At 34.1% G+C, this 13,576-nt stretch overlaps 2 protein-coding genes across 2 annotated transcripts; both read right to left on the minus strand.

Annotated features, from left to right (window-relative positions):
• Positions 1-694: 694 nt before the first annotated feature.
• On the minus strand, positions 695-5,498 carry LOC114736584 (aspartyl protease APCB1). Its single transcript, XM_028924444.1, has 9 exons — positions 4,805-5,498; positions 4,248-4,365; positions 3,621-3,850; positions 3,296-3,535; positions 2,962-3,112; positions 2,777-2,862; positions 2,060-2,174; positions 1,915-1,987; positions 695-1,161 (listed from the first exon to the last, which is right to left on the minus strand). The coding sequence occupies exons 1-9, from the start codon at positions 5,359-5,361 to the stop codon at positions 1,040-1,042; spliced, it is 1,692 nt and encodes a 563-aa protein (XP_028780277.1). The 5' UTR covers positions 5,362-5,498; the 3' UTR covers positions 695-1,039.
• Positions 5,499-11,120: 5,622 nt separating this feature from the next.
• LOC114736585 (cytochrome P450 CYP736A12-like) lies at positions 11,121-13,266 on the minus strand. The gene is made up of 3 exons (XM_028924445.1): positions 13,119-13,266; positions 12,456-13,033; positions 11,121-12,097 (listed from the first exon to the last, which is right to left on the minus strand). Exons 1-3 carry the CDS (start codon positions 13,237-13,239, stop codon positions 11,246-11,248), a joined length of 1,551 nt encoding a protein of 516 aa, XP_028780278.1. The 5' UTR covers positions 13,240-13,266; the 3' UTR covers positions 11,121-11,245.
• Between the last annotated feature and the right edge of the window lie 310 nt (positions 13,267-13,576).

Consider the following 13,576-nt stretch of genomic DNA (forward strand, 5'->3'; position numbering starts at 1 on the left):
CAAATTTGATCTTAATGGTAAATTCTTGAAGAGTTAGATCATGTTTGGTGAAAAAAAATATTTTAAAAAAATGTATAAAGAATCAAGATAATCAACACCTATATTTGGTAGACCGCTAGTAAATTTCTTCACTATTTTCATCTTGGAAATGAGCAACAAATTTTTCCCATAATAATGTAAGTGAAAATTAGCACTCCTATTTACCATGAAACGTTGACTAAAGTCATAGAGGGCCTTAATCGTGAAAAATCATTTCACAAATTTAATATCTCATACTTAAGTTGTCGTAACTCTTTATTAAGATGAAGCCCGGTCAATAGAAGACCATTATTTTTTGAAGAATTATTTTGATGCTTTCAGGAAAAAAGTTGATTATATGTGATGGCAACATTAATTTCTTTATCTAACAAGAGGTGATCCAATTGATAAGATTTGACTCATAACTTACAGAATTATGAGTTTAAATTCTACTATCAATATGAAGATCTTGTTGATAGGTGATCTGTTTTTTGAGTAAAAAAGCATGTGAACTTTAATAAACCCTTAAAACCCTACTCACATAAGTTTTTTTATATAAAAAATTAATTTTTTATTCCTCTTAATTTTAAATTTAATAATAAAAATATAAAATTCTAAAAAAAAAAAAATAAAGCACGCTAATCATATTGTCAGATAATTTTGTATTACATGCATCTCCAAAGTAAACTTGTTACTAATCTATTATTAAGCGACGGAATTACAAACTAAGAAATGATGATTACTTTCCAGTTCCCACTTACCAGTCAGATATGTAGTGGTAGAGGAATACAATAACCTTTGATGTTCATTATCAGTCTGTGTGTTTGTGCTACATATATGCGCTCGTATTTATTTTATACATATACACAGTGAGATGGTGATAGATTTGTACAAAGATATGATTGTAATAAACTAGAAAAACGAGTTGCTGCTCAAAGCACCTCAGAATATGAAAGGGAAAATGATAAAAGATATAATAACATGTTCCACCTCTTGGTGAGAGAATCAGGGCATGCTATTGCTACTGGGGTACGAATTTCTGTGACTTTCTCAATCTTCTTGGCACTGCACAGTCTGCTCGCTCCCAACCAATCCTGTGGTTCACATTGTCGTATACAACCAGATATCCTCTCAATGAGACGTCTGCAAAAGTCAAACGCATAAAGACATTAGGCATAGGGGTATTCTAGTTTCTCAAGTATTACTTACAGTCTTTAATATAAAAACCAGGTAACCAATTTACAGATATTAAAAAAATTAGTCTAGTAAGTTATTTATAACAAATTCATGTTGATTTTCCTAAATATCATTTCTAATCATGTACATGGGAATTAAACTTGATGTAAACTTTCTTAATATGTACGATCGATAGGGGTATTTTAGAAAACAAATACTCCCTCCGTTTCTTATTATAAGAGACATTTGATGCTTATGACATGTTCCCATATATAAGAGACACTTAAAAGTTGTCTCTATTTTTTTGTATTGATTTCCTATTTTATCCCTATTTATTTTGTCTCCAACTCATACTCTCTCTCTCTCTCCCACTTCTCTTTCTTTTAATAATTTAATTGTTCTCTCTCATACTCTCTCTCCTTATTAATGGGGGCATTGTTGGAAAAAACATTATACTTTTTACATATTAATTGTCCTCAACTAATTTTAACTGTTTTTTTTATCAACGTAATTTGGTTATTTGTCTCTTATAATAAGGAACGGAGGGAGTATAAATTTAGAAGATAAAGTGAATTAATGTTACCAAAGCAAATCTCTTGTCTAACTCCTATATTTAGGATCTTGAGTAGTTACCAATCCATATGTATATTATTTGACTATAAGATATAAAATAAATCCATATGCATTAATTATTTTGAACATTGATAAGCTTTCATTTACCTCCAAGTATAATTGAGGATCCATCATGTACATCGGAGCCATCAAGTATAGCCAAGCATACATTCCCTTTGTTCTGCAGCATAGCAGTTTGTTGAAGGAACTAGCATTCACACTATGGTTGGAGCTAAAATTGACATATACTTACGCTTATAATCAAATAACCCTCCGGCGGTATATGAAACAAAGTGGACAAAATCCACCATTTGCTTCCAAATTTAAGAGTCAGAGTGTTGAAGATGTGATTGACATCTTTGACGGATCTGTATGTATGTATAACACAAAATATAAAGCAGACTGTCATTATGATTGATGTTGCTCTAAGGTGAGCAAAACTGAAGCAAAGAATATAATACCCATTTTTCTCTCGAGGTATTTTAAACAAAAGTTAAAACAAGCATAGCGTTAGAAAAACAAAATAAAGAACTAATCATGGACATTATGATGAAAATGGGACATGGCACTGGAATATGAAAAATCGAATGTGTCTAGCTGCAATCGAAGATTGCTTCATGTGTGAGCCAGTTCCTGAATAAATCAGATAAATACCTCATTGTTTCTTTTTATTTGGTTACAGGATTGATAGTTAAGCAGTTTATGAATATACCCCGTGTGTTTTGATGTTTCAAATGGATATGGGATTGGGATATAGACGTTGGAGATTGATTAGTGCCTAGGATACATGTCTACAGGGGGGGAAAAAAAATGCAGAAGTCAAGATCAAGATCAGAGAAACCATGTAGAAAGTAAGAAACAGAATATATGAAGGAACAATGATTTAAAAGAGAGTTCTGGCAAAAGAAATTAAAAATAAGACAGCTTGAAGCTAATCCAAAGGTGTGGTCCATCAGATGATTTCTCATACCTGACCACAAAATTAGCTCGCCAGCAAATAGGCAAAGTTGTATCTGAATCATCTTGGACAAGTCCAAGCTCAGAAACTTCTTTAAGCTGCACAAATACATGCATAACAATGAAATTCATCGAATTTAATGGAAGAAATTTTCATCGTTATCCAGATGGTATACAATATAGACAAAAAGAACTCACAGAAGCAATGAGATTCAGATACGCCTCCTTTGTAAAATATGTATAAGAACTGCCAGTATCAAAAACCACCTTTCCTACTTTGCTGGGTCCATTTAAACCAAGCAGGCTATTTCCATAACGTAATCCCAGAATCTCGCTTTGGTATAAATCTCTGTACAGAATATATTCCATGTAGAAGTCAAGACTATCAAAACAAGGAATCGCAAATACTTCAAATAAGATGGTAAGAAATGAAAATGCAGGTAGAGTGCACCACAAATGAAAACATGCAGAAAAATCAAGAAATAAACATTAATGTGGGGATTATGAAATGACATCAGAGGTCTCTACTCACGTGGTAAGGACATTGACCATGGGTGCCCAATTCATACCCCAATATGGCACAAAATCGTCACCCAAGAACAAGTAGCCACCACCAGCTTCATGGTTACTTAGGCAATGGCCAACCACATTCTTAATAATCCCTTTGCTTGCCAATTGAAAAGGTAGACTGACTTTAGCCCTGCTGAGTCCCATGATTCCGTCTGTTTTTGCCAAAGTGTTTAAAAGTAAGCCCTCTTGATCATATCCACACCTTTGAATGGAAATGGTACAATCAGCACTTTTATGGAACACACATATCCAAAAAAAATGAGAGTCACAGAAATGTAAATACATACCCGAAAACTAAATTTAAATTGGCCTTGGACCCATTTGTTGTGACAAGACGAAGATAATCTCTAACGAGAACCCCCATGGAGGAGCTATGATCTGCATATTCAATCTCATAGTCACACTGTTGGAAATTGTCATGATTTCCATGCCTCTGATTTTTCTGAACTTCAGTGCAAAGAGAATCCGTAGGTGCTACTGTGCTTCCTCTTGCTGGCTTGTATAAGAGATGTGCTCCCTAAATCAACTATATCCTTTGAGTAAACAAATTTTTTCCATCTCAAAAACCCATTTAAAATCTGAAAAATAACCATTATGATCAGCTGATATTCTAATCGTTGGCTTAACCGTCTATACTCTCTCATATTTTTGTGCTTGTATTTTTAGTTTTCCCTTTGGAGGGATGCATTGGGTCAAAACGGTTTTCCAGGATATGCGCACATTCCAATTATTACCTTCATGTATGTTCATATTAACTAGATATAGATACAATGAGAAGCTAAAATCCTACCTCAATCCAAGAATATGACGCACCCCAATATGCCTCTAATTTGACAGAGATTGATGAGACATGAATACATAAAATTATCTTGAGAAATTGACTGACACACTAGAGATGAACAATCAGACATTACCTTTGCACAGCTTCTACACGGAGCATCACACTGAATCCACGTTAAGTCACTCCCGGTATCCATATCAAGAAAATAACGCCTTGGAGGATTCCCAACAAGTAAATACGTGAAATACAACCTACATAGAAGTGACAAGTCTGAAAACCATCATGCACTTACAAATACTAACTTCCTTACATATTAAAACAGGGACACAAAAATGCCTTATGTTTGAAACAGAGGGAGTGTCATTTAGCAGATGGGGCAGCATATAAACCATGGGAGTGGCAATGACTGCAAAGCACTGATTTGTAGTTTATCATATGATAAGAAAGCCAGCTTATATAAAGGAAATTTAGAGGAAAATTTATTACACTAGCTCAATACACACATCACTTGCTTAAAAATCCTCAATTAAAGGAAATGCATAATTTAGAAGTTAACGCAGTTGTTGGTGGCAAAATTCCCATAAAAGCGTACAACCAATAATTGCTTTCCGCTGGATAAAGTAGTTTTTGACTTATAAATGAAACAAACAATTCAACGTTCAAAGCGATGCTTCTCATGTTTCAACATACCCATCTGGATAAACAGTGCCCCGAACTGGAAAGACAGTGGAAGAATCAGCTGCTGCAACTCTAGAAGCAACTAATTTGTTGATATCGGGGGCTCCTTGGGAGACTAAGTTCTCTCTCTGGACGTCGACAAGTTTATCCAATTTAAGCTTAACATCCTGCTGACCAAGGATACCGAATTTGGGAAACAACGGGAAGAAGAATGAACCGGGCCGATCTTCCCTCTCAGAATTACGGAATTCCTGAAGGGTTTGTGAAGAAACAGAACCGTACAGGAAAAGAGCGAAAAGGATAATACCAAAGAAGGAAAAGAACTTCGTTGGACCACGAAACAAAAGTCTTCTGAACGAAAATTGACGCCGATGATCCGATGGGTATGGTCGAATTGGCAGATCATTCTCTGGATATCGTTCTTCGTTGGGTATGACAGAATCTTGAGATGGAGAAGAATCAGTGACAGTAAAAGCAGTGATTGTTTTGCCCAAAGAGGGCTTATCTGGCGGAGGAAGAGAAATTATAACGACCCCTGTAATGCTCTGAGGCAATTCATCTTCTTCCATCTCTCTATCGCCAGAAGATTGTTCGATACTGCGAAGAGAGGGAGAAGACCAGAAGACAAGGACCCAGTCTCCGCCTCCAAGTCCATATGACTTGCATCGGTCAAACTAAAAGCTGTGAAATGGAGAAAATTTGCGTTCACACCTTCACAACGTACCATCCTCAAACTTCCCCCGTGTTGGATTCGAGTGGCCAAACAAGCAAATTGACTGATGCTGCCATGCTGGAATCAGACGACTTTCAGAGATCCACTCAGCGGTTTCTTCAGGCCACGTGTCAAGGAAAGTGCCCTCCTTTTTTTTTTTCCCTTGCGAAAAAACTAAAAACTGGATCTTTCACCTATGAAAAAGAAAAAGTGCTTACCTTTTTATAATCCATTTCACAAGGAAATGCCTTTTTATTATTCTACTAAAAAAATACGAAATCCTAACTTTTTAATCTCTTTCTAATGCTCTTTTTTATTTTGTAAAGTGTGATGATAGAGTTGAGGCAGCATGCTAGGTCCCAATTTCATTTTCAATGCATATATGGAGGTAAAGGCTTTTGAATTTTGCATTCATTAGATGTTATAAGACATAGCCTTCGGCCATCATTCCTCTTTAAAATCCTTATATTAAACGAAGACTGATTTTAATCATTGTTCCATACACATGCAACTAGGAATTAACCCAACCATTAGAAGAATTACAAATTTCAAAAATTTATGGTCCTTGTCTATTAAGCTCTCTCTATACAAAACTTGTATTCCTTTCCATAGCCTCCAACTCTAAACCCAGCTAATGCCTTTCTAAGATATGGATCATTCTCGGCATCGCCACCAGCTCAAAACCAAATGCTTGAAAGAAATATGCATGATGGTGCCAACCATGCTGCCTCAGAAGCACCGATGTCAGATCCTTTATGATGATGTACAGGTATAATGTGGGGTTTTCAGAAATTCAAATCTCTCATCACATTATCTGTTCCCACCTTCAGGATCAAATAGGCTTCAACACAAGTTAATGTTTAGAATGTGAGTAAAATGATATGTTCGAAGTTTGAACATCAATGAGGGATACAAAATCGCAAGAATGATATGATGCTGTTACCATGTTTAGTATGTTTATGATCATTTGCTTCAATATGAAACAAAGATCAATAACCATTTTGAAGGAATGCCGAAAAAGTTTTAATGGAGGATGATTTTATGTATGCCTATATTGAACAAAGAGAAAGGAAGAAAATAATGGGTTGGAATGAAGTTGGATAGAAGGTTATGTTTGTGAGGCATTGAGGTTTACTGTGTATTATATAGAATGATTGGGGTAGGCGAAGAAAATTAAGGTATAAAATTTGGGTCCCTAGTATTAAATACTTTGTTTTGGTAAGTCATTGGTTTCTGTATAAATTAATGTGGATTTCGCCTGTGATTTTTTTCAATAAAACAGCTTGTTTTGTTGAGTCTTCAAATTTGTTTCATTTTTGGTTTCATATAAATTAGGTGGATTCCACCTCTGATTTTCTCTATGTAGCAACTTGTTTTGTTGAGGTTGTAGTTTTTGTTTCACCTTTAATTTTCATATAAACTAACTTGGGGTTCACTTTTAGTTTTCCAATAAATAAAAACTATTTTATAGGCACTTATAGTTTTTTTTTTCCTTTTTATAGAAGGTGCTTTCTTTAATTCTAAAAAACTATTTTCTTATAGTTCTATATATAGATATAGAATTCTTTTCAAAATTTAATAAAATAATATGGCCTCATTTTAAAATATACAACTCCATCCATACCTCTCATAGAGAATTTTTTTTCCATTTTAAAAACTTTTTAAGGAAAATTCTGAAAGATAATAAAAGTTTTAGCATTTAATAAATTTGACCTAATTTTCTTAACCGATGGAAAATGTTGCATTTGGTCTTTTTAACTTAGTTTCGATATTTTTCACCGAAATCACAGAGACAGAGGACAAGAGCTAATTCTAAATAAATTAATCATAAAGTAATATTATTACATTAATTAATATTATATAAAGTATATCTAATTTTTAATATCTATCAAATTAATTAAACAATTGATTAATTTTATGTAAAAATATTACTATGGGGGAAAAGTGAGAATCCTTTATTCACAAAGAAGAAAAAACGAACACCAGAAGTATCTTTGAGAGTACCTCATCATTTGTTTCTCATATAGAAAATGTAAGGAATCATCAAAGACATTAAAATTATCTAAAAGTTCATGTCCAGTCTCTTTCTAGCTTAATGTTAAAAGCACCGATAGCTTTTCAATTCATGAAATTAATTAAAAGTAACAACGCAACACAGTCCTTTAAGAGTTGGGGTGAAATTTGTCAGTTTGAATTATTAAATCTTTAAAAAATCATTAAAAAAATGAAAACTAAACCATTTTTTGTCAGTATGATATCAAAATGTCACTTATTTTACATAGAATCTAATAATGACAAGAAGCTCACAAAAAATATTTGGGAAGATTTTCAAAATTAAGAGACAGGTAATATCTCAACCTGTCTCTTGATCAATTATCAAAGTTAAAAAATTCTATAATAACAGACGATAATTACACAATTTCATATGGAGAAGCCTTTTGGCTATTCACCATGATCACACCAAACCAAAACCATTTTCAAATATAGATCAATCAGTATCTAGCCTCACAAAATCCTTTTTACTGGGGGCAATTTGATATTGTTATAGGAGGATCATACTATGCATTTTATGCTTCAAAACAGAGAAACTTGGGCTTATGGAGAAAGTAGATTGAAGAATCAATATTAATGAGCAAATTGAGAATATTGATTTTCAAATGCCACAATAGGTTTTGAAAACAAGTGACTTTTAGTTTTCCTTGGTTTCAAAAATCCAAATTGGATGCTTGTTTTCGTTTCCCTTTTTTTTTTTTTTTCCTCCATTCCCATTGGTAGATCCCCTTTTTAGGTGTGGGTTGCGATTACTCTACAGAGTGATAATCGAAATCATAGATGAAAAACTAATAGAGTTTGGTAGTTGGAGTTAAATTATCATTATTTTGAGTATTAGCAAACCATTTAGGCCTAGTTTTGTATTTATTTTTTAAACGAAGTGTTTCCTATTTTTTAATCACATATATCTAAATAACTCGATGCTTTTTTGGAGTATATAGAGTAAATTTTTTCCTCTTGTTATTTTTTAATTAAATTTAGTTGAGGTGAGGTAATCTATTAGTCTTTTTATTGGTGGTGAAATTTATTGCAATGTATTTATCACAATATCCGCCGTAAAATTTTTCATACAGCAGATATTAATTTTTGAACCATTTTGAATATATTAGCGAAGATATATAAATATTTTATATGAATTTAATTTATTTATTTTTCTTAAATTTAAGTATTAAGTAAAAAGTAATTTTTCTACCAAATCTACACATATTTTTTCTATTTGGAAGGAGATACTCCTCTTGTTTTATTTATTTATAAATCATTTTCAACATATTTTATACATATTAAGAAAAACTTTAAACTTTTACAAATTTATCCTTATATTTCATATAAACAAAATAAACACAATAATAATTAAAGGATAAAATTGTATATTCATATAAATTTTTTTTTCTCATGTCTTATAAATGGAACTAAAAAGTTTATTCTCTTTCTATCTTGTAAATAAGACAAGAAAAATATAGAATAAAGGGGAGAGGGAAGGAGAGGACATAAAAAAAAGGGGTAATTAATTATAATTTTTTTAAAAATTCAAAGGGCAAGTTTTCGGCCGAAAAACTGGTAAGATGGGTATTTAGTTGTAATTTGCTCCAGAAATGAAAAGGAAAAAGCTGAACTCATTTATTTTAAAAAATAAATGTGAGAGTGTTAATCACAGTGTAAATGAGTTTCTCAAAATGCAGCATTTTCGCACATAGTTCACGCAGAGCAGTATTTGGATAGTTATTTTTATTTTTTACGGTATTTTGATAAAAATGCCAGGTAACTTTGCTTCGTCCTTGTTTGTGTCCTCGATCTCAACGTCTTTTGTGTGTGTGTGTGTGTGGGAATGGTTCTGTCTCACGCGCGATGAAATATCAAGCATGAATTTCAACTATTACATCTTTTTATTATTTAATACTTTTTCGTGTCTTTATTGTAAGTTATAAATAACTAATTTATAAATAACGAATCATTAGTTAAAATTAATTAAAAATAATAAATATATTAGAAATATAATTATTTTTAAATATGTCTTTATAATAAATAAAAAAAATAAAAAAAATGCGTGAGGTGACATATAAGGGGAGAATATATCTTCAACTTGTTTATACGTAATTGGTCCGTTAATTTGGCCATGATTTTAATGGAAGAGACAGCAAGATTCTGTATATCTTTAACTTTTCGTTCCGTTTCGTTTGTTTGTGATTTCTGATCATGCGTGCCCATGATGAACTGTTTTTGTGGGGGCAATTAAATAATTGTATAAGTTATTGATGAAACTTTCAAAATGCCTTTAGTTACAATAAGGTCTCCAATTAATGAAATGATATGGGCACTTTTTGATAAGACAAAACAAGTTACATACATACATGTTGAGCGAACTGGAGGTATGTATCAGCTAGGTTCGAGTCGTGCCGGCAGACATTATCCTTAAGAGTTATTCCGCCACCGTAGGTAAATGTGACTGCGGCACTCCCCAGGATTAAACGAACCCTTCCTGCAGAAAACAGGGTGACAGAACAGTAGAAAAATATAACCCAACACCACAGAAACACAGAGAGGGAAGAAGAGAAATGCAAAGGAGAAACAGATGCTCGAAAGCTCGAGAGCGGGGTGCAAAACACACTGTCCTGGACCGCTTTATATAGGCCTCGGGGACCTAACTGTTGGGTACCATCATAAACACGATTAACTCGTCGGTTTCATACATTACTGCATTAATCTGTAATTATACCGTCGGTTATGAACGTTGGGTATGTTTAAGAAATAAATTTTAGACGTTACCAGACATTAATCCATGAGAAACAGTTTAAGGATTAATGGATGATTAATCATGTTTGAAAACTCCCAACATTCAGTAACATTCGGCTGTTACAAAAATAAACGGTCAAAAAAAGGATTTTCTGATAAGCTCTCTTAACACCATTGCTAGTACTGTTCTAATTCGCGCGCAGGAGGGGAATCGCCATCGCCAATTTTCAACTACGTTTCCCTCCTGGTGGGCTGTTGTTGTGTGCATGAGACCCTCCTTCTCCTCTAGCCCATTCACTAGCCTAATAATGTGTGATAGTATTTATACACTTGAGTTCCCTCTCTCTTGGGCAATGTGGGACTTCACTTTTGACACATCCCTTTACATACACAACAATACATATTCCTCTGATTCTTAATATACGATTCATTTAACTAATTTGATTAGAATAAAGAAGTTAGGTAAGTTAGTTAATTATAAGAAAAGTGACACATTTTTCCTAAACACTATAATCATCTTTCTTAATACCCTTCTCCCTCTTCTACTTGATTACGGTTGAGGGAGTATCTATATGGGTAATTTAGAGAAAATTGATAAATATGAGAAATGGGTTTTAAATTTAGGATCAAAACCAATTCAAAAATTGGGTCCTATATTAAGGACCGGAGGAGTGTGTGTGTATATATATATTTTTAATTTCTATACCAGAATAACAACAAGAGTCACATATCAACCAACAAACAGAAGTATTATTTAGATACAATATCATTCACTGTATATAACAGTTCAAATAAAAACCACAGTCTTCAACAGTTCAAATAAAAACCACAGTCTTCAACAGAGCAGTGGCTTCATATGCTCCAATATTAGTCATAGTACAGTAATTAACCTTGATGTAATCTCAACTAATCCCATGGTTTTGTTTCATCATCCTTGAATTGGTGCGTCGAGGGGAGTATTATATATCATGTTCCCCATAATCATAAACCTTAGAAGACAGGCGACGAGTTAACTCAACTAACAAATGCTTAGATCTTGGCAACGAGAGGCCAAATGATTCATTCATGTCCAAATCATCAGGCTTCATCCCAGAAGGAAGCTCCCAATTAAAGCAGTGTGCGAGTTGAGCTACCACCAGTTTAACTGTAGTTTGACCCAGTTGCATTCCAAAACATTTTCTGCGTCCTGAACCAAATGGCAGGAATTGAAAATCATGTCCTTGCAGATCTATATTATTGTTCAAAAATCTTTCTGGATAAAACACATCAGCATTATCCGACCATATCTGAGGATTCCGTCCTAGTCCCCATAAGTTTACTAAGATTCGTGACTTTTTCTCTATGTAGTATTCACCAACCATAACATCCTTTGCTGATGCTCGAGGGATGAATGGTGTAACAGGATGGAGTCTGAAATTCTCCTTCACCACCAGGTTCAAGTAATTCAACTCTGATAAATCCATCTCTTCCACCATTCTGTTCATTCCAACCACAATTTCTAGCTCATCTTGTAGATTCTTCATCACCCTTGGATTCCTGCAAAGTTCAGATAGAGTCCACTCGACACTAATAGCAGAAGTCTCGTATGCCCCAGAAATCAAAGATAGTATATTGGCCTTGATGTCGTCTCGAGTAATTTGATGAGTTTGTTCGTCATCCATGGGTTGATGCATTAGCGAGAGTAGTATGTCTATATAGTCTTCATTTTTCCCATCCTTGTGGCTGTTACGAGCTTCCTCATGCTCCTTTATGATCTTCTCAAACAACTGGTCAAGTGCTTTGCTTATTTCCTTACATCGATGTCTTAGTCCCTGACACAGTAAGTTTTGAATATTTTCATTATATATATAAACGATAGTACAACTTGGATCTTAATCTTCTTTTCCCAATAAAGAAATGCATTAGGAAGGAGCAGAGCCCCTTATCCTACTTGCTACTAGCAAGGTGCCAATGGCATATTGGGAAGACCAATAGAACCCCACTCAATTCCACAAAGGCTAGTAGTCCTCCAGATTTAGGTGTAATAAATTAAATTCAATCCAATCCCTTCTTTTCAAATAAAAATAAAAACTATGCTATGAAAAAGCTCTAAACAATGGAATAAAAATTAAGAAATGGCAGTAATTTCATATGTTAAACGGTTCATGTTATTCAGTTAAAGCATCATACCTGGAGATCAAATGCTCCCAACCAAGGCACAACATCTGCAAGATTAAAAGCTCCAGCTAATCTCAAAGCTTCAGAAATGAGCAATTTCAGATCAAATTGATCATCCTTATTGCGTCCCAATATCATCATATAAACTATATCTTCTAAAAGCCCATGCACTTTCTCACTGATATCCACAACCCCACCCATTGTTGCAGCATTCTCCAGTGACTTCACCATAATTCTTAACTCCTTCCCCCTAAGATGACCAAACAACTCGTGATTTGAAGCACTGAAAAGATGTTGGATGCTCAGTTTCTTCATGTCGCGCCAGTATGAACCATACTCGGAAAAGGCCACACCCTTGGAGCCGTAAAATAGGTAATCAGTGGCCTGAGTATGAATACGATTTGCAAAAACAGGGTCATAGGTCTTGAGGAATAGTTCGGCTGCTTCAGGTGAAGAGACCACAATGGTTGGGATCTGTCCAAGCCTTAAGTACATGATGGGTCCATATTTGTTGGCCAGAGATTGAAGGTTGCGATGTGGAAGTGTGCCCAACAAGTGCAGGTTGCCAATAATGGGGAGAGCCAGGGGACCTATATATAGATGTGTATAGAAAGTGAAAGAGAAATATTATTAACGCTGAGTAAAATTAGAAGAAATAATTCAAATGACAAGTACCTGGAGGATGTTTCCTAGCATTTTTGCTGTGATTACTATTTGAACGCAAGAAGATGGAAAAAAGAATGCAGATGAAGGTCAGAAGAAGGAATGCAGGGATGGCCACTGTTGGAGGAAACATGCTTGATGTATAATTTGCAATGAAGAAATGGACCCATTATATATCTATACGTATATATATAGTGATTTATATGACTCAGATGTCATTGGATTCTACTTACGTTTTGGGGGCAATAATTGAATATGCTATGTTTGCCTTTCAACGTATGCATGATTTGCTCGTGATATGAGTTAAGTAACCTAACCCACCATGGAGAAAATGTAGGATGGGCTTATTTGGTGAGATGCTTTATATTTTTCAAGGCTAAGGGGGCAACTTTTTTGTACGGCATACTCTAAATTAATAGCTACATACAAAGTATTTAAAATCCCCCATCATCAGTGGAAGACTCTTAAAC

This window comes from Neltuma alba, unplaced genomic scaffold, assembly GCF_004799145.2.
Source record: "Neltuma alba isolate B1F8T4 unplaced genomic scaffold, ASM479914v2 tig00013345_pilon, whole genome shotgun sequence".
Classification (NCBI taxonomy): Eukaryota; Viridiplantae; Streptophyta; class Magnoliopsida; order Fabales; family Fabaceae; genus Neltuma; species Neltuma alba.

What these genes read in the sequence shown, in the direction of transcription:
- LOC114736585 (XM_028924445.1), bottom strand. Translation starts at nt 13,239, where the DNA reads ATGTTTCCTCCAACAGTGGCCATCCCTGCATTCCTTCTTCTGACCTTC. An exon ending in TGCTAGGAAACATCCTCCAG is followed by an intron (nt 13,034 to 13,118) that starts GTACTTGTCATT and finishes ATCTATATATAG; the next exon opens with GTCCCCTGGCTCTCCCCATT. An exon ending in TGGGAGCATTTGATCTCCAG is followed by an intron (nt 12,098 to 12,455) that starts GTATGATGCTTT and finishes TTACTGTGTCAG; the next exon opens with GGACTAAGACATCGATGTAA.
- LOC114736584 (XM_028924444.1), bottom strand. Translation starts at nt 5,361, where the DNA reads ATGGAAGAAGATGAATTGCCTCAGAGCATTACAGGGGTCGTTATAATT. An exon ending in GGCACTGTTTATCCAGATGG is followed by an intron (nt 4,366 to 4,804) that starts GTATGTTGAAAC and finishes ACTTCTATGTAG; the next exon opens with GTTGTATTTCACGTATTTAC. An exon ending in CGTGTAGAAGCTGTGCAAAG is followed by an intron (nt 3,851 to 4,247) that starts GTAATGTCTGAT and finishes TAGTTGATTTAG; the next exon opens with GGAGCACATCTCTTATACAA.